At 45.6% G+C, this 21281-nt stretch overlaps 1 protein-coding gene and 3 non-coding genes across 4 annotated transcripts; 1 reads left to right on the forward strand and 3 right to left on the reverse strand.

Annotated features, from left to right (window-relative positions):
• The first annotated feature begins 428 nt into the window (after positions 1-428).
• On the forward strand, positions 429-5513 carry LOC109777971 (RNA demethylase ALKBH9B). Its single transcript, XM_020336533.4, has 6 exons — positions 429-763; positions 899-1411; positions 3233-3318; positions 3419-3729; positions 4325-4396; positions 4479-5513. The coding sequence occupies exons 1-6, from the start codon at positions 568-570 to the stop codon at positions 5158-5160; spliced, it is 1860 nt and encodes a 619-aa protein (XP_020192122.1). The 5' UTR covers positions 429-567; the 3' UTR covers positions 5161-5513.
• Positions 5514-5753: 240 nt separating this feature from the next.
• On the reverse strand, positions 5754-5826 carry TRNAA-AGC (transfer RNA alanine (anticodon AGC)). The gene has a single exon. It is a non-coding gene; the product is annotated as a tRNA-Ala (tRNA).
• A 1028-nt stretch (positions 5827-6854) lies between these two features.
• On the reverse strand, positions 6855-6925 carry TRNAG-CCC (transfer RNA glycine (anticodon CCC)). Its single transcript has one exon. It is a non-coding gene; the product is annotated as a tRNA-Gly (tRNA).
• An 82-nt stretch (positions 6926-7007) lies between these two features.
• On the reverse strand, positions 7008-7080 carry TRNAA-AGC (transfer RNA alanine (anticodon AGC)). The gene has a single exon. It is a non-coding gene; the product is annotated as a tRNA-Ala (tRNA).
• Positions 7081-21281: the final 14201 nt, after the last annotated feature.

The following is a 21281-nucleotide window of genomic DNA, read 5'->3' on the forward strand; positions in this document are numbered from 1 at the left end:
TCCGAATCGCTTTCGGACAGCACCAAGGACGGCCTAAATGACCCATGACCTATTCAAAAATAAAAATGACAATCAATCCATTATACTCCATTCACGAAGAACCGATGCGCAATTTAAACCGGAACCAAACCCCTAGTAACTATGCCAACGACACACAACCCAGTGAAAGCCAAAAATATCAAAGCACACCTACAGTGAAAAAACTTAGTAGACATATGAGATGCTCAACCACACCTAAAACTATCAAATCACCAACCAATCATAGAGCGGCAACTTAAACCATCATCCCCCCTCCCCCGTCCCACCCACAGCATCTCCCGATCCAGGCCATCCAACACTCCAACAGACGGCCAGGATCGTCTGAGCCCGGCCCATCGCACCCCTACCCTACCCTACCCCGCCGGAGGTTTTCTTTGGAAGCCATCCGCAGGAGTCGCCGCGTGGGAAGCGCGGCCCAAAACCTCCCCCAAGGGCGAAAGAATTGCAGACCGAGGCGGAGGAGAGTGAGGAGGAGCGGCCCCACGCGCCAGCCACAGCCAGCCAGCCAGCCGCGAGACGACGGCATCCATGGCCGCCGGCGACGGCGCCGACCCGATGGAGCTCGTGCGGGGGCAGTACGACGCCGACGAGCTCGCCATCGCCGGGGAGTTCCTCACCACCTGGCTCCCCTTCCTCTCCGCGGGCCTCTGCCCCTCCTGCGTCGGCTCGCTCCGCGGCCGCGTCGCCTCCCTCCTCCCCCCGCCGCCGCCGCCCCCGCCGCGAGGTAATGATGACGCCCGCCGCCCGCCGCCCGCCCGCCGCGCCTGGGGGGAAGGGAAGGAAAAGGGCCGTTTTTGCTAGGGTTCTTGCTGGGTTGGGCGCTCGCGTCTCACGTCCCCCACCTAACTTTTTCTTGCAGCGGAGGAGCCGGCGCCGCCGCCGCCGGTCGAGAGGGTCGTCGCCACGGGGTGGGACTCGGATCCGGCCGCCCCGCGGCATCTCCCGTTCGAGCCCAGCGGGTGGGACTCGGATCCGCCGCCCCCGCCCCCGCAGCGGCAGCAGGCGGAGGCGGAGAAGCCCCGGATGTCGTGGGCGGACATGGCGCAGGAGGACGAGCTCGCCGCCGCCGCGGCGGAGGAGGACGCGGCCGCGGCGGCCGCCGACGACGACGGGGAGGAGGGGGAGGAGGAGGAGGCCGGCGGGGCGGGGAGGCCGAGGGCGAGGCTGACGAGGGAGCAGCGGGAGCTGCATCGGTTCCGGAACGTGCTGCGGAAGGACGACTTCATATGCCTCGAGAGGGTCAAGGGCCAGCTCGTCAACATCCTCGCCGGCCTGGAGCTCCACGCCGGCGTGTTCAGCACCGCCGAGCAGAAGCGCATCGTCGACTGCGTCTACGGCCTGCAGGAGATGGGAAAGCGCGGGGAGCTTGGAGGTGAGCCTTACATATTGGCTTTCATCAATGGAGTGTTCTCAGTTCGGTATACTAGGCCGTATTTCTATTGTGTAGAATCCAGAAAATTGTTTGCTTCTAGGGTTGCGTAGAGAGGTCGGTATTAGTTCAGGAGGATGCAAGTTCGTGCCTGGTCTTGTAGCTGTATCGGAGATGATGTGTTTCAAGTTCAGTTACATGACTGGTACTAAGGCCGTAGTGCCCGGGGTATGGACTATGGTTTATGGAGGTGTGTGTGACTTTCGGTTAAGTTGAGTATGGACTATGGGACTTATTCTGATTTTAGGTCAGCGTAGGAAGGTCTCTATATGGATAGAGTAGCTCTGTTGTGTAGAAATTTTTTCTTCGTCTCTCTGTCTTTTATTTCTTGTGGGAGCTATTAATTTCTCCATCAAGGAAGTGACTAGAACATCTATTTTGGGAGCTATGACTTTCAGATTTACATTTGTTATGTTAACTGTATGGGATCTTGACCCGAAGTTTCATAGATTTACATTTGTTATGTTAACTATATATGGGATCTTGACCCAAAGTTGGAAACTTTTCTTAGTCATATGTTAGATTACCAGATCTATGAAAACTATATCAGATTCAGCTTTGCTTGACTGTAATCAATCAAACTTGATGAGGAAGATAAATTGGTATTTGGTAATTTTTGCCTGTGCTTTCATGGTAGGAGCCAGTAATAGACTAAAATACCATATAATGCCAACTCTAGATAACTGGAAGTATATTATGGAGAAATCTAGTGAATAGTAATGTACATAAAAAAATCCCCATCTTTTGGCACCTACTCCCTCTGTAAATATAAGAGCGTTTAGATCACTAAACACTCTTATATTTCTTTACAGAGGGAGTATCTATTTAATTTGCTCACATACTTCTGATATTGTGATGCCTCCATTCACATAAATCTTAGGGTGTCTGTTTCTGTATCTTTTGTGCAATTCTCTCTGATGATTTTGGCTTCATTGTTTCTGTTCTCATATAATGAGTACTGACACTGCTACAAATTATCATTTGTAAGCATGAATAACATAGCATGCTTGCATGTCTAGTGACTCTTACAGTCCTGTATCCCATGATAACCATGACTGAAGTAATAATAGTGTGTAGATGTGCTGTTGTCTCGCTACTTTCCTTTTTTAAAAAGAACATACTTTTCGGTTGTCTTCTGGTATTTGAATCCACGTCTCTTTTGTTTTAATTTTAACTATTTTAGAATGGGCTGTTCTCACAGTTGTTTTGCTGTATCACATTCTAGCATGACCTATTCAATGAAGTACTCATGTCCTCCTTGTGTCACCTATGATCATTAGCTGCTGTACTAGAATTTCCCATAGCCTAGTGCACCAGTACACCTCAAGGGTCCAAGGTGCTAGTGAACCTACTATACCCCCACTTCCATACCAAAGTTGATGGCCATTGTAACCCGCGTGCACATCCCCTGGCATGAACCCTGTAACGTATAACCAAAAACTGGCAGAAATGTAATGAATGCAACTTTTCCTGATTCACCTTACATCTATTCTGTGTTCTTCTTGTTACTAGTGGTATCTTCTTTAAGGTTTTCCAATTTCATTATGTAGTTTCTACTTAGCAAATTTTATGAAAATAATAATAATTAATTGCCTAACTGTTAAAGTGATTTTTGAGAACATGTTACTTTTGTATTTCTAATGCAATGCTAATAATGTTTATTTCTTCATTTATGTTTCAGCAAGTTCTAATTGCATCCCCCCCAACAGTTTTTTCTTTACTTTCTGTGGCTAAACCTTACAACAAATATTCCCCCCTTGTCAGATCGTACATATACAGAACCTGAGAAATGGATGCGTGGTAAAGGGCGGGTAACAATTCAATTTGGATGCTGTTATAACTATGCTACGGTACTTACCTTATTCTTAATTCCATCTTCTTGTAAGCTACATTTCAACATTAGTGAAGCCTATTCATAGATCTATCTCAAGGTGAAATTTCTAATGGCAGGACAGGAAAGGAAATCCACCAGGCATCATTCGAACTTTTGTTTCTGATCCGATCCCTGAACTATTTAAGGTCATGATCAAGAGATTGGTAAGGTGGCGTATTCTGCCAACGGATTGTGTGCCAGACAGTTGCATTGTCAACATGTATGACCCTGGAGATTGCATTCCACCACATATAGACAGCCATGATTTTGTTCGACCATTTTGTACTGTTTCATTCCTCAGTGAATGCGACATACTTTTTGGGTCTAGTCTGAAAATCGCTGGTCCTGGAGAATTTACGGGCTCATTTGCAATTCCTCTGCCTGTTGGGTATGTTGGTTATCTTCTCTCGATTTTCCTCTATGCTTATGAATATCATGCAGAATTGACACTTCCTTTTGCATGTAGTATTCACACTTAATTATGTAGTGTATGGATAGGTCTGAAACTCTGAATTGATTATATTCCTGGAGATTTGAGAATTTTGATTGCATATGAATTCAAAGACCGTGTCTGATTCATTTGCTTACTGCATGACATCTTGTTGTAGTTGCACACTTGCACTTGACTGTACATGTGTGGATAGTTTTGATTTTATTTTATTTTTTGACATTCCGAAGTTCTGATCTCATATGAATACCAATATCATGCAAAGTCCGTTTGATACATGTAAATGATATTGCTTGCTGCATAGCACATTGAGGTGCTGAGCTTGTTAGCTTTGATCTGAAGTTATCTCAAGTTTGTGCCAAGATAAGCTATTTTCTAATGATTATGAGCCATTTTCTAGTGATTTTCTTTTTTATTGTTATCTTGTCTTTGTTTCTTTACCTGGGTGTCATGAATTGTATGTGATGTGATCTCTGTAGTTTTATGCTGTCATTCTTTGCTTCCTTTGCTGAACACTAAATGTGAACATTCACAGGTCTGTGCTCGTCATAAATGGCAATGGTGCTGATGTTGCAAAGCATTGTGTTCCAGCGGTACCATCCAAAAGGTTATAGTTGTATGTTGCATTATTTTTCTGAACTTGATTTGTTCACCTCTGACATTATGCTGGAACTCTGATTGATGTACAGGATATCCATTACCTTCAGAAAAATGGATCCTGCAAAGCGTCCGTTCAGTTTCAAGGATGACCCTGAACTGCTGAACATCACTCCTCTCGAAGCACCAGCTGCACCCGAAACTAGCAGATCCTCGGATGAAGGCAAGGGGAAGCAGCTTGGCGTACAAACTCGGGATCCAGGCAGCAGATCATCCAGAAGCAGGAAATCCAAAGGAAGAACGACACCTGCTGGAAAGGTTGGATGGGGGGGCATTCTTGGAGACCAACCTCCACAGCACCCACAGAGCCCTATCTCCAGTGTGAGCTCTGACAGAGAGAGGGACTCCATTGGGAGGTCGAGAGAGCCAAGATATCCACCGAGTTCTGACAGAGAAAGGGACTCCGTTGAGAGGCCGAGAGAGCCAAGATATCCGCGTGACGCGCCATCTCATGGCGAGGACCTCAGAGACCGGCTGAACAGGCCGCCTCATGAGAGGACGCCTGGCAGCGGCGTGTTCTTCGTCAACAACGGCGCGGACTCCCAGGCCAGGGGGCAGCGGATGGAGCACAGGCAGCTACAGATGATCAACCGCACCATCAACGACGACATGGACTCCCTCTCCGTCGGGAGCCACGAGTCCTCCGAGCAGCCCCGTGTCAGCGTGCGGACCATACACAACAGACCAAGGACCAGAATAAACCTGGGCTGGTAGCCAGCCATATCATGTGTGACCGACCGTGTCTGTACTCAAAATCTTGGGATGCAATGTCGGAAAAGTTTATCGATACCTGGAAACTGGAAAGGGGAAGTTGAGATGTACATTTCAGGAACTGAATTCACTGATAGATACTGTAGTCAGGAGCCTATTGTGTAGATAATCAGAGCTGTTATTTTTTCCTGGAATGCTGTAATTGTGTCTTGGTGTGGATGTTGTGTTGCGTTGGCGCGATTATTGATGACTGAATAATATTGGCTGGGTGTAGGGCAGGAGTTTTTCCTGGAATTAATATGCTGTGATTGTGTCTTCAGTAACATTTTGCTCTTTATATTTGGAAAGAGATAGCAGTAACATTTTGCTTTTGGCCTGTGAAATTTTATTATTTGTGCTGCTTTGGTTTGAGGGAAAGATTGTGTGCTTGTTTTTGTTTTTATGCCTAGAAGGATTTGTGAGATCTGGAGTTTTTTACGGAGTGCATTATATTCAGATGTGCAAAAAACAAACAAAAAAAATGGAGAAGTGGGTAATTCAGTCAGATCTGCAAGAATTAAAAATTAAAATAAAGAAATTTAAGAAAAAAAGCAGAATGGAGAAGTGGGGTATCGATCCCCATACCTCTCGCATGCTAAGCGAGCGCTCTACCATCTGAGCTACATCCCCTTTTGCGATACTTACAATTAACTAATATACATAACTATAGTATACGGTAATTTACGTGTCCTGTCTTCTTTTTGCCGAGAAATTTACATGTCTTGTTGAAAATCGCAACTGTGTGGTGTATAAAAAGGTGGTTACGTGTACCCCCACTTTGTTTTTTGCGTTCAGTTTCACCAAAGTTTAACGACTCAGGAGGTCACGAACCTAACGAAAAAACAGCCGTACAGCTCTGAACCCTGCCATAACTAGCCATGAAGTGGCTTACATTATTCTGGTTGTGACCCACATGAGTAATACAAGTATCTCGTTCATTCAGTTTCCTTTTGATCTCCCGAATCAAGAAAGAGTCTCTCAGCACGTCAACGGCCTCGAGGCAGCCCGATTCAACAACTATGGGCAAAATACCCCATTGCAGAGCTAGCAGAACACCTTCAGAGATACTCCCTCCGTCCCAAAATGTAAGATCATTAGTGTCAAAATTGATCTTACATTTTAGGACGGAGGGAGTAGTATTCACTTCTGACTCAAGAGCATCCTGACATTTGATTATGTTCATCATGTTGTGAAGATAATTGCACCATTAGCATCCAGTTCCGACTCAAGACCATCCTGACATCAAATTAGCACCATTCCAGTTGCAGCCAAGCACATCAGCGATAAGATAGGAACCATCCGTGTTCAGTTTAACCTAGCCAATGCCCGGCGCATTCCAGTTCGAGCCTATGATCACTAGTTATAATGTTCTAAGCTGGGGTCTTTCTTTTTCATGTCTTATATATTCTTGTTCATCATAGTGGCATCTGGTCTTGTTCCTTTTACCCCCCGCCCCCCCCAAAAAAAGGACTAAAAAATGTGCTAATTCGCAGTTCATATTTATCTGGTTGAAGATTTGTAGCTTACATAGTTTGACCATGACGTTTCCATTATCTTGGTGATAATTTGACCGATTCAGATGGTGTCAATTCCCACATCATCATCATAGATGTATAAAAAACTTAAACTTACAATAATTAATTAAAAAAACAAATGATTGCGCATCCAGGGAATCGAACCCTGGTCAGTACCGTGGGAGGGTACTATGATACCACTACACCAGATGCGCTTTGGTGGTGTTTTCCTTTGGTAGTTTAATTTGGATTCTAGAGCACTCAGATCTGCAAAGAAATAAAAAAACCAAAAAGAATTGGAGAAGTGGGGTATCGATCCCCATACCTCTCGCATGCTAAGCGAGCGCTCTACCATCTGAGCTACATCCCCTTGGTTGGTTATGGTAATTAACAATATTACTTATCTGCCAGTAAAGCACGTGTCTTGTTGGTGCAATTGCCATACGCGACCACCTTTTTCAGAGGCATGGTGGCTGCGGTTTGAAATGCCAATTCCTTGGCGACAAGTTATTCAAATTTTTGTTGTTGAAATGGTTAATCAGTTTGCATGCTCCCCTCTGTAACTTAATCTTTTGATCTTTTATGCTCAGTGCACACTTACTTACGTACAATTGCTTTTTTCACCTTGTCGCTCCCGCTCTTTGTATGGAGATATTTTTCATCAGGCATACATCTGGGAATAGAATCTGGTGGTGTGTCTGAATGTCTGATTGTTACCAGTGGCAAGTAATTTTGTCTTTCTTTGCTTTCCTCCTGATTTTGTGACCAGGATATCTGGTGTCATCTTGATCAGCATGTTATGGTCTGATGTAAGTAGGGTGTTGGCTGGTGTTATTTTCTGCAAGGCTGCCGTTCCCTGTCTGAACCGATTTTCTTCGGGCGCTCGGCGCTGTTGTTAGGATGAGAGCTGAAACCAATGTAATGCGTTTTGGTTTTCGTTCCTGCACCGTCTTTTTTAGTTTGTGGATCACCGATTTTCCAGTGATCTTTCTCTGTTTGTTTACTTCAGAGATGGCAGTGATATATGGTGAAGCGCAAGATGATCTACCCGTGGTTGCAGATCAACATTTCGGAAACTGTTTTTTTATAGACACCGTAATCAGGAGATAAGAGCTGTTTTTTCTCTCCTGGAATGTTTGTAACTGTCTCTTGACGTGGATGCTGCATTGGCGAGATAGGTTGACTGAATAAATTTGGGACCCGGTATCTGAGACTGAGAGTCGTCGTAACGAACAAATCAGGGCGGACCCCTCGTTAAAACGGCGTCTCCTATTTGGCGTGCAGGTCACACCTTTTTTTTCTAGCTTCGATATGTTTTTTTATATAGCTTACCAGTTACCACATATGCCATGTGGTTACGCGTGAGCGACCTAGCGCGTACCTCTTCAGCGTCTGATCCGCTTTTGGGCTGGCCCATTTTCGGATTTCTTTCCCACCGGTTTTGTGAAGGTTCGAGAACCTTCCCTGAACTGGTTTTTCCTTTTACCTTTGTTTCTTTCTATCGATTTTTTATTTATTTTCATTTTACAAATTCAGCATTCTATGAAATTGTGAATATTATTTTGGAAGCCGTGAACATTTTTTCTTTTGAGGAACATTTTAAAAAATGCATGAACATTTTTTTAATCAGCAAACATTTGTAACATTAAAACTTCACGCTGATAAACGTAACTGCAGGAAAAAAATGGGCCAAAAAAGCCGAGTTTTGAGCACCAGAACAAGTACTAGACCTTTAAAAAATGCCATGATGTACAATACACTAAAAAAACAACGTACAATTCTTTTTAATCTGCCGTAGATGTTGAGAAAAAAATTTCAAAAAAAAAATCCTTGTGAAGTAGGTCCCACAATTTCTACGTAATTTGCCCAAAGAAATTGTTACAACAAAAAATGTCGTCATGCAAAAGGAAAAATTGCCATCCTACTTGATCGGAAAAAGAATCATGCTTTTACAACCCCCCCCCCCCCCCCCCCCCCCCCCCCCGCGACACAACAAAGGTGCGTGCAAAACTGCCATGAGGAAAAGCCTAAAATTGTCGGCACACAAAAAAGTAGACATGATGTTTGTAGCCAAAAATGCCATACAAGAAATTTTACAAATTGACGTGCATGATAAACTAAATTTTCCATAACTTAAAAACATGCAAGAAAACCGAAAGACACACGTTTGAACCTAAGTTCATTTAAATTTGCCATGCAACTATTTACAAACTCCCCCAAAATGCATTTATGGTAAAATCTGTGACCATTTGGGACATGGAGTATGTTTTGGACCATGGCAAATTTACTTCAACGAACATGACTATTATTATTTTTGGAGCATGGCAAATTTACTTCATGGACCTGGTATTTTCTTTTTGTGTGTGATGGCAAATTTTGTGCATAGAGCAAGGCAAAAAAATTTCTGTATCATGGAAAATTTAATTCATGGGTCTTGGAAAAATTATTGAATCCTTTTTGTATTTTTTCTTTCTTTTGTTCTCTATGTTGGAAATGTGCTATAGAGGCAATAATATTGTATTATTTATTTCCATGTTTATAATTAAGAGTGTTTATTCTATGCTATGACTGTTATGATCCTGGAATATGCGACTCAGTGGAAAACTCATATGCACATGTGGTATGATAAATGGTAAAACCTGATTTCTAGTCTTGCCTCTAGGACTAGCTCAAGTGTTGTAAGTGATCACATTTTTCGGATCTTGGGATATCGTTAAGTGTAACGATAGTCCCAAAACAATTTTAAGAATATGACGTTGGAAGAACGATCATATTGGATTGACCCAACTTGTTTGTTATACTCTGAGATACTATTGTAGTATCGTCACAAGTCAATTGATATAACAAGGAGAGTTAATGTATGCTTTAGTTCCTTAGACCATGAGAGTATCGTAGTCACTCTTACCGTACGATGAACTTTGGGATTGCTCAAACGTTATATGTAAAACGATGATCATAGAGACAACTTACAGGTTCATCAAAAAGTTTGATAAGGGGCTAGATAGCTCAAGAGTGAGATTTGCTCCTCCGACGATGGAGAGATATTCTTAGGGCCGTCTAGGTGTGACGACATCCATCATCGTCGGCCAGACACAGGTGACTAGGTCATAGGGATGCCGGAACATGTCAACGAGGAAGAAGAACAAAACTGGTAACGGGAAGACCGGTATAGTGAGCATGAGATTGACTGAAGAGGATACTGATATATCTCCCCTCGGGTTTTGCAAGGTATCGCGAAGCAAAGTGAATATCACATGTTAACCAAATGTTCACTCGAATGTCATTCGTGTATTCAAAGGGGTCAATATGGATGTCCACGGTGAAGGAAATATGCCCTAGAGGCAATAATAAAGTTGTTATTTTATATTTCCTTATTCATGATAAAGGTTTATTATTCATGCTAGAATTGTATTGATCGGAAACCTTAATACATGCGTGAATACATAAACAAACAACATGTCCCTAGTGAGCCTCTACTAGACTAGCTCGTTGATCAAAGATGGTTAAGGTTTCCTAACCATGGACATGAGTTGTCATTTGATATCGGGATCACATCATTAGGAGAATGATGTGATGGACAAGACCCACCCGTTACTTAGCATAATGATCGTTTAGTTTTATTGCTATTGCTTTCTTCATGTCAAATACATATTCCTTCGACTATGAGATTATGCAACTCCCGGATACCGGAGGAATGCCTTGTGTGCTATCAAACGTCACAATGTAACTGGGTGATTATAAAGATGCTCTACAGGTATCTCCGAAGGTGTTTGTTGAGTTGGCATAGATCGAGATTAGGATTTGTCACTCCGAGTATTGGAGAGGTATCTCTGGGCCCTCTCGGTAATACACATCATAAGCTTGCAAGCAAACGACTAAGGAGTTAGTCACGAGGTGATGTATTACAGAATGAGTAAAGAGACTTGCCGGTAATGAGATTGAACTAGGTATGAAGATACCGACGATCGAATCTCGGGCAAGTAACATACTGATGGACAAAGGGAATTACGTATGTTGTCATAATGGTTCGACCGATATAGATCTTCGTAGAATATGTAGGAGCCAATATGGGCATCCAGGTTCCGCTATTGGTTATTGACCGGAGAGGTGTCTCGGTCATGTCTACATAGTTCTCGAACCCGTAGGTCCGCACGCTTAATGTTCGTTGACGATATAGTATTATATGAGTTATGTGATTTGGTGACCGAATGTTGTTCGGAGTCCCAGATGAGATCACAGACATGAAGAGGAGTCTCGAAATGGTCAAGAGGTAAAGATCGATATATAGGACGATGGTATTCGGACACCGGAAGTGTTCCGGAGGGTACCGGGTACTTATCGGGTCACCGGAAAGGAGTTTCGGGCACCCCGGCAAAGATATGGGCCTTATGGGCTAGAGAGGGAACACACCAGCCCATAAGGGGCTGGTGCGCCCCTATACAGGCCAACCCTATGAGGAGGAGAAGGAAAGAGGGGAAGGCAAGGAAAGTGTGGAGTAGGACTCCCCATTCCTCCCCCCTCTTTCCCCTTCCCCCTTGTTTATACAAGGAAGGGGGGGGGGGCGTGAAGGAAATATGCCCTAGAGGCAATAATAAAGTTATTATTTATTTCCTTATTTCATGATAAATGTTTATTATTCATGCTAGAATTGTACTAACCAGAAACTTAGTACATGTGTGAATACATAGACAAAACAAAAGTGTCCCTAGTATGCCTCTACTTGACTAGCTCGTTTATCAAAGATGGTTACGTTTCCTAACCATAGACATGTGTTGTCATTTGATAAACGGGATCACATTATTAGGAGAATGATGCGATGGACAAGACCCATCCGTTAGCTTAGCACTATGATCGTTTAGTTTATTGCTATTGCTTTCTTCATGACTTATACATGTTCCTATGACTATGAGATTATGCAACTCCCGAATACCGGAGGAACACTTAGTGTGCTATCAAATGTCACAACGTAACTGGGTGATTATAAAGATGCTCTACAGGTGTCTCCGATGGTGTTTGTTGGGTTGGCATAGATCGAGATTAGGATTTGTCACTCCGTGTTTCAGAGAGGTATCTCTGGGCCCTCTCGGTAATGCTCATAACTATAAGCCTTGCAAGCAATTTGACTAATGAGTTAGTCACGGGATGATGCATTACGGAACGAGTAAAGAGACTTGCCGGTAACGATATTGAACTAGGTATGGTCATACCGACGATCGAATCTCGGGCAAGTAACATACCGATGACAAAGGGAACAACGTATGTTGTTGTGCGGTTTGACCGATAAAGATCTTCATAGAATATGTAGGAGCCAATATGAGCATCCAGGTTCCGCTATTGGTTATTGACCGGAGAGGTGTCTCAGTCATGTCTACATAGTTCTCGAACCCGTAGGGTCCGCACGCTTAACGTTCGATGACGATCGGTATTATGAGTTTATGTGTTTTGATGTACCGAAGGTAGTTCGGAGTCCCGAATGAGATCACGGACATGACGAGGAGTCTCGAAATGGCCGAGACATAAAGATTGATATATTGTACCATGTTGTTCGGACACCAGAAGTGTTCCGGAGAGTTTCGGATAAAACCGGAGTGCCGGAGGGTTACCGGACCCCCCCGGAAGTTAATGGGCCACCATGGGCCTTAGAGGAGAGAGGGCCGGCCAGGAGGTGGCGCGCGCCCCCCAGTCCGAATTGGACAAGGGGTGGGGGCGGCACCCCCCTCCTTCCTTCTCCCCCCTTCCTCCTTCCTTCCTACTCCTACTAGGAGTAGGATCCCCCCTTGGGCGAACCCCTTGAGGCCGGCTGGCCCCCTCCTCCCCTCCTTTATATACGGGGGAGGGGAGCACCCCATAGACACAAGTTGATCTTTAGCCGTGTGCGGTGCCCCCTCCACAGTTTTCCACCTCGGTCATATCGTCGTTGTGCTTAGGCGAAGCCCTGCGCCGGTAACTTCATCATCACCGTCACCACGCCGTCGTGCTGACGGAACTCTCCCTCAGCCTCAGCTGGATCTAGAGTTCGAGGGACGTCACCGACCTGAACGTGTGCAGATCGCGGAGGTGCCGTGCGTTCGGTACTTGATCGGTTGGATCGCCAAGACGTTCGACTACATCAACCACGTTACTTAACGCTTCCGCTTTCGGTCTACGAGGGTACGTGGACACACTCTCCCCACTCGTTGCTATGCTTCTCCTAGATAGATCTTGCATGTTCGTAGGAATTTTTTTGAAATACTACGTTCCCCAACAGTGGCATCCGAGCCAGGTCTATGCGTAGAAGTTATGTGCACGAGTAGAACACAAAGAGTTGTGGGCGATAATAGTCATACTGCTTACCAGCATGTCATACTTTGATTCGGTGGTATTGTTGGATGAAGCAGCCCAGACATTACATGACCGCATTCATGAGACTGGTTCTACCGATGTGCTTCGCACACAGGTGGCTAGTGGGTGTCTGTTTCTCCAGCTTTAGTTGAATCGAGTGTGACTACGCCCGGTCCTTGTTGAAGGTTAAAACAGCACACTTGACGAAAAATTGTTGTGGTTTTGATGCGTAGGTAAGAACGGTTCTTGCTAAGCCCGTAGCAACCACGTAAAACTTGCAACAACAAAGTAGAGGACGTCTAACTTGTTTTTGCAGGGCATGTTGTGATGTGATATGGTCAAGACGTGATGATATATAAATTATTGTATGAGATGATCATGTTTTGTAAAAGTTATCGGCAACTGGCAGGAGCCTTATGGTTGTCGCTTTATTGTATGAAATGCAATTGCCATGTAATTGCTTTACTTTATCACTAAGCGGTAGTGATAGTCGAAGAAGCAATAGTTGGCGGGACGACAACGATGCTTCGATGGAGATCAAGGTGTCAAGCCGGTGACGATGGTGATCATGACGGTGCTTTGGAGATGGAGATCAAAGGCACAAGATGATGATGGCCATATCATATCACTTATATTGATTGCATGTGGTGTTTATCCTTTATGCATCTTATTTTGCTTAGTACGGCGGTAGCATTATAAGATGATCCCTCACTAAATTTCAAGGTATAAGTGTTCTCCCTGAGTATGCACCGTTGCTACAGTTCTTCGTGCCGAGACACCACGTGATGATCGGGTGTGATAAGTTCTACGTTCACATACAACGGGTGCAAGCCAGTTTTGCACACGCAAAATACTCGGTTAAACTTGACGAGCCTAGCATATGCAGATATGGCCTCGGAGCACTAAGACCGAAAGGTCGAACGTGAATCATATAGTAGATATGATCAACATAGTGATGTTCACCATTGAAAGCTACTCCATCTCACGTGATGATCGGACATGGTTTAGTTGATTTGGATCATGTGATCATTTAGATGACTAGAGGGATGTCTATCTAAGTGGGTGTTCTTAAGTAATATGGTTAATTGAACCTTAATTTATCATGAACTTAGTCCTGATAGTATTTGCATATCTATGTTGTACATCAATAACTCGCATATAGCCCCCCTGTTTTATTTTTGATATGTTCCTAGAGAAAACTAAGTTGAAAGATGATAGTAGCAATGATGTGGACTAGGTCCGTGATATGAGGATTATCCTCATTGCTGCACAGAAGAATTATGTCCTTGATGCACCACTAGGTGACAGACCTATTGCATGAGTATATGCAAACGTTATGAACGTTTGGCAAGCTCGATATGATGACTACTTGATAGTTTAGTGCACCATGCTTTATGGCTTAAAACCGGGAATTCAAAATATGTTTTGAACGTCATGGAGCATATAAGATGTTCCAAGAGTTGAAATTAGTATTTCAGACTCATGCCCGTGTCGAGAGGTATGAGACCTCTGACAGTACTTTGCCTACAAGATGGAGGAGAATAGCTCAACCAGTGAGCATGTGCTCAGATTGTCTGGGTACTACAATCGCTTGAATCAAGTGGGAGTTAATCTTCCAGATATATAGTGATTGATAGTGTTCTCTAGTCACTATCACCAAGCTACTAGAACTTCGTGATGAACTATAATATGCAAGGGATGACAAAAACGATTCCCGAGCTCTTCGTGACGCTGAGATCAGCGAAGGTAGAAATCAAGAAAAAGCATCAAGTGTTGATGGTTGACAAGACCACTAGTTTCAAGTAAAAGGGTAAAGGAATAGAAAGGGAACTTCAAGAAGAATGGCAAGCAAGTTGCCACTCCCATGAAGAATCCCAAAGCTAGACCCAAGCCTGAAACTAAGTGTTTCTACTGCAAAGGAAATGGTCACTGGAAGTGGAACTGCCCTAGATACTTGGCGGATAAGAAGGATGGCATAGTGAACAAAAGGTATATTTGATATACATGTTATTGATGTGTACTTTAGTAGTGTTTATAGCAGCCCCTCGGTATTTGATACTGGTTCAGTTGCTAAGAGTAGTAACTCGAAACGGGAGTTGCAAAATAAACAAATGACTAGTTAAGGGAGAGGTGATGATGTGAGTTGGAAGTGATTCCAAGGTTGATAAGATCACCATCGCACACTCCCTTTACCTTCGGGATTAGTGTTGAACCTAAAATAAATGTTATTTGGTGTTTGCGTTGAGCATGAATATGATTGGATCATGTTCATTGCAATATGGTTATTCATGTATCAAAGAATAATTGTTGTTCTGTTTACATGAATAAAACCTATGGTCATACACTTAATATAAATGGTTTATTGAATCTCGATCGTAGTGATACACATATTCATACTATTGAAGCCAAAAGATGCAAAGTTAATAATGATAGTGCAACTTATTTGTGGCACTGCCGGTTTGGTCATATTGGTGTAAAGCGCATGAAGAAACTCCATGCTGATGGGCTTTTGGAATCACTTGATCATGAATCACTTGATGCTTGCGAACCATGCCTCATGGGCAAGATGACTAAGACTCCGTTCTCAGGAACAATGGAGCGAGCAGCTGACTTATTGGAAATAATACATACTGATGTATGCGGTCCGATGAGTGTTGAGGCTCGCGGCGGGTATCGTTATTTTCTGACCTTCACAGATGATTTAAGCAGACATGGGTATATCTAATTAATGAAACATAAGTCTGAAACATTTGAAAAATTCAAAGAATTTCAGAGTGAAGTGGAAAATCATCGTAACAAGAAAATAAAGTTTCTACGATCTGATCGTGGAGGAGAATATTTGAGTTATGAGTTTGGTCTTCATTTGAAACAATGTGGAATAGTTTCGCAACTCACGCCACGTGGAACACCACAACGTAATGGTGTGTCCGAACGTTGTAACCGTACTTTATTAGATATGGTGCGATCTATGATGTCTCTTATTGATTTACCGCTATCGTTTTTGGGGTTATGCATTAGAGACAACTGCATTCACGTTAAATAGGGCACCATTTAAATCCGTTGAGACGACACCTTATGAACTATGGTTTGGCAAGAAACCCAAGTTGTCGTTTCTTAAAGTTTGGGGTTGTGATGCTTCTGTGAAAAAGCTTCAACCTGATAAGCTCGAACCCAAATCGGAGAAATGTGTCTTCATAGGATACCCAAAGGAGACTGTTGGGTACACCTTCTATCACAGATCCGAAGGCAAGATATTCGCTGCTAAGAATGGATCCTTTCTAGAGAAGGAGTTTCTCTCGAAAGAAGTGAGTGGGAGGAAAGTAGAACTTGATGAGGTAATTGTACATTCTCCCGAATTGGAAAGTAGTTCATCACAAAAATCAGTTCCAGTGATTCCTACACCAATTAGCGAGGAAGCTAATGATGATGATCACAAAACTTCAGATCAAGTTACTACCGAACCTCGTAGGTCAACTAGAGTACGATCCGCACCAGAGTGGTACGGTAATCTTGTTCTGGAAGTCATGTTACTAGACCATGACGAACCTACGAACTATGAGGAAGTGATGATGAGCCCAGATTCCGCAAAATGGCTTGAGGCCATGAAATCTGAGATGAGATCCATGTATGAGAACAAAGTGTGGACTTTGATTGACTTGCCCGATGATCGGCGAGCCATTGAGAATAAATGGATCTTCAAGAGGAAGACGGACGCTGATAGTAGTGTTACTATCTACAAAGCTCGAATTGTCGCAAAAGGTTTTCGACAAGTTCAAGGTGTTGACTACGATGATATTTTCTCACTCGTATCGATGCTTAAGTCTGTCCGAATCATGTTAGCAATTGCCACATGTTATGAAATCTGGCAGATGGATAACAAAACTGCATTCCTTAATGGATTTATTAAAGAAGAGTTGTATATGATGCAACCAGAAGGTTTTGTCAATCCTAAAGGTGCTAACAAAATATGCAAGCTCCAGCAATCCATCTATGGACTGGTGCAAGCATCTCGGAGTTGGAATATACGCTTTGATGAGTTGATCAAAGCATATAGTTTTATACAGACTTGCGGTGAAGCTTGTATTTACAAGAAAGTGAGTGGGAGCACTACAGCCTTTCTGATAAGTATATGTGAATGACATATCACTACAAAAAAAGACACATCCATGACATTTTGGGCCGAACGAATTTTTTTCCTGTCATACTTATGACACTTCTATGATGATAATTGTGACAAAACCCGGTATCATCATAGATGTGGTGGGCTCCTACTTCTATGCCAAAAAATCATGAAAGAAAATGGGCTTTTCGTCCTGGGCGGGCCGGAGACGCAGCTGCATGACATTCTTTGGGCCGTCCATGACGGAAAAAACCGTGGTAGAAGCGAGGGCGAGGAAAATTTCGGGGAGTTCCCGGTTACGGTGGGTGGTCGGGGGCCGAGCGATGCGCGTTTCTCTAGTACACGTACGCGCGTGTGTGTGAGGCGTTGGGCTCTAACTGAACCCGAGCGATTGCACTGCAGGCTATGCGTTACTGAACCCGAGCGATCGATCGATGGCTGTTAACTGAACCCGATCGAGCGATTCCTTCGCTACTGCTGCTAACTGAAGCTGATCGATGCTGCCTCTGGATGAATAGTGAGTGTTGCTGGGGGGGTTTGGATGAACAGTTCCCAGTGGGGGTGGATGAACAGGACCCCGTGGTCTTGCCTCTGGATGAACAGGACCCGATCGATCGAGCCGGTTGAGGCTGGATGAACAGGACCCCATGGAGGGCTGGATGAACAGGACCACCCCGTGGAGGGCTGGATGAGCAGTAGATGGTGGAGGGCTGGATGAACAGTAGCCCGTGGAGGGGTGGTTGAACAGGAGCCCGTGGAGAGGGCTGGTTGAACAGTAGCTGGTGGAGTAGCGCGCGGTGGAGGCTGGATGAACAGGAGCCGTGGATGAATAGTCGCAGGTGGAGGCTGGAGGAGGTCGACGGTGGATGAACAGTAGCCCGTGGAGGCTGGAGGGGGTCGATGGTGGAGATGAACAGTATCTCGTGGAGTCCCGTTTTTCGGTACGCCACACCCCTCCCGATGAACAGGACCCCCGTTTCGACCGTAGCGCTCCAACACAAGTCTGTTTCCTCCGTTTTGCGGTACGCCACACCCCTCCCGATCAACAGGACCCCCGTTTCGACCGTAGGAGGTCCGTTTCCTCCGTTTTGTGGTACGCCAGACCCCTCCAGATGAACAGGATCCCGTTTCGACCGTGGCCGGTCGAACACAAGGCCGTTTCCTCCGTTCTGCGATACGCCAGGCCTCGTTTCCACCGGCTGTTCCATCCAAGCCGGTTGGCTCCCACGCGTTCCGTTGCCTCCCGATGAACACGACGCATTCCGTTGCCTCCCCATGAACACGACGACGACGCAGTTTCTCCGTTCCGACCCAGCCATGTACACGAGCCCTGGCCGTACGTATGCGCGAGTAGGTGTTCGAGACCCCGCCCGTATGTACGTACGTGGCCGTATTTACTTTCTTGCAACATGGCCGCTGTACGTACGTGTACATGCTACGTGCGTGCCTCTACTACCACATGTACGCGCCTCTACTACCACACGTGCCCTTCCTTGCACGGCCACGGTTCATCGCTGCAGCCTGCAGACAGACCGATCGACCAGTATGTACGTACACGTTCACGACCAGAATGACAACGCTACGTACGCTTCGACCAGGTGGGTCCCGACTGTCAGGCACTTCCTTCCGTGCGAAGATGTAGCTAGTGGGTCCCAACAGTCAGGGGGCGAATCATTTTTTTGCCCGGACGCACTTCCTTGCGTGCGAAGATGTAGCTGGTGGGTCCCAGCAGTCAGGGGGAAACATTTTTTTCACGAAATACGGTGGCCCGTCCGATGGGTCCCTGCTGTCAGGTGGAGAAATAATTATTTTCTGCGTAATAAGGAGACACTTCCTTGCGGCTGCCGTGGACCCAGCTGTCAGCCTCTCCACGTACAGTACTCTTCCGATGGAAGTCGTTCCTTGACCACGTAGACCACGCCGCGCCGAGAGCACCAGGGCGGTGGACGACGGCGAGGCCTAGGAAGGGGACGACGCGGAGCCGTGGAAGACGTGGCAGTGGAAGCCCGCGTGGAGAGGAGTACGAGGGTTCATTGGTTCGGCTGCAGTGTGAGGCTGCCATCGCCGCAGGGCCTGGCCAGCGGTGGGAATAGTAGGGGGCGATGAGGCCTCCGCGGCAGCACAGCCGGCCATGGGAGGCAGGAGCATGCGGCACGACCGGCGCTGCTTTGGGCGGCTGGAGCAAGAAGACCAGAGGTTGAAGAAGCACTACAGCCGTTGGATGGACATCGTACGGTCACTGTTGCTAGAATCGGTCATATTGACTAAGTTGACAAAGCACTCCATCCCCGTCAACTTAGTAGGCCCACAAGTCAGCCTCCCACAGAGGTGGGTCCCAACTAGCAGGGGAGTATTCATTTTTTTGTGCGTAATAAGGAGGCACTTCCGGAAGGTCCGAGCTGACAGCGGGGGGAACGTTTTTTTTCGCGAAATACGGTGGCCCGTCCGGTGGGTCCCAGCAGTTAGGGGGAAACGTTTTTTCGCCAAATACGGTGGCCCGTCCGATGGGTCCCTGCTGTCAGGTGGAGGAATAATTATTTTCCGCGTAATAAGGAGACACTTCCTTGCGGCTGCCGTGGACCCAGCTGTCAGCCTCTCCACGTACAGTACTCTTCCGATGGAAGTCGTTCCTTGACCACGTAGACCACGCCGCGCCGAGAGCACCAGGGCGGTGGACGACGGCGAGGCCTAGGAAGGGGACGACGCGGAGCCGGGGAAGACGCGGCAGTGGATGCCCACGCGGAGAGGAGTACGAGGGTTCACTGGTTCGGCTGCGGTGTGAGGCTGCCGTCGCCGCAGAATAACAGGGGGTGTGGGTGAGTCGAGGGATGCCCTGGCCAGCGGTGGGAGTAGTAGGGGGCGGTGAGGCCTGCGCGGCAGCACAGCCGGCCACGGGAGGCGGGAGCAGGCGGTCCCGCCGGCGCTGGATTTGGCGGCTGGAGCAAGAAGATCAGAGATTGAAGAAATACGACGAACGTTGGGTTGACATCCAACGGTTACGTCTGCTAGAATTGTTTGTTGACGTATATAATAACTAAAAAAATCTTGCATACGCATCAACTTAATAGGCCCACAAGTCAGACCATTCCCTCTTTTTTTAATAATTTATATATAGCTCATTGCGACTTCTTATGCAATTTATTGCAGTCCGTTTTTTTGGTTGGCCAGGGCCAATTTCGCATATTTCTGTGGGTTCCAAACTATTTTTAATACCGAAATGTCGAGCCAGATTTAAAGTACTTTGAAGATATATTTAAATTAGGTTAATGACCAGTGAAATAGGAATCTGAAAATGTGAAAAAATTCAGAAATTATAAAGTAATTGCCAATTTCTCCTTTGTTTTTATATTTACAACCCATTTCATATTACTTTCAAGATTTGCAGGCGTCTTGAAAGAGTTGCAGCCCATCAGGGCATAGAAAAATAAGTAGGCCTGGATTGGGTATTCTTCAGAAAAAATAAACTGGGCTCATTTTCACAAAGAAAAAATAGCTGGGCTGGTCACATGGTGAAGATAAAATATAAACCTGGGCTAGACGGGCCACAACCCAGTTCAAACCCTGCTCCATCTCAACAATAACAAAAAAAATACCGCTCGAGCAGCTACGTCCCAGGTGTCAGCCGATCTTGTGATGTTCTCTTGTCTATTGACTATATACGCTCACAATGTCGTGGGTCCCAGATGTCAGGAAAACACTAGGAGGGAGCATTTTATTTTTCCATACGCTGACATGGTGGGCCCCTACTGTCATCCTCTCCACATACTTTTGCCGATTCCTGTTGTTTGTTGACCATGCTGACAACGCTAGAGGGCGGTGCCGCGGCGAGCGCACCAATGTGCGCGGAGGACGACGACGAGGCCTCGGACATCGGCGTTAACGATTTAGGAGACGGTGGGGCGGCGATGCGTGCGCTGAGGCGCAGCCAGCTGTGGGAGGCGGAAGCAGGCGGCCCCGCCGGCGCTGGTTTGGTTTTGGCGGCTGGAGGAAGACATGACTGAAGAAACACGACAGACTATAAAAGCAGCAGGAGTACTTAACAACCTTAACTGAAACCAGCAGGGGCACTTAACAACCATAGCTGAAAGCAGTATGAGTACTTATACAGGTTCAACCGTACAAAGCACGCC

Source organism: Aegilops tauschii, chromosome 7, assembly GCF_002575655.3.
Source record: "Aegilops tauschii subsp. strangulata cultivar AL8/78 chromosome 7, Aet v6.0, whole genome shotgun sequence".
Taxonomy (NCBI): domain Eukaryota; kingdom Viridiplantae; phylum Streptophyta; class Magnoliopsida; order Poales; family Poaceae; genus Aegilops; species Aegilops tauschii.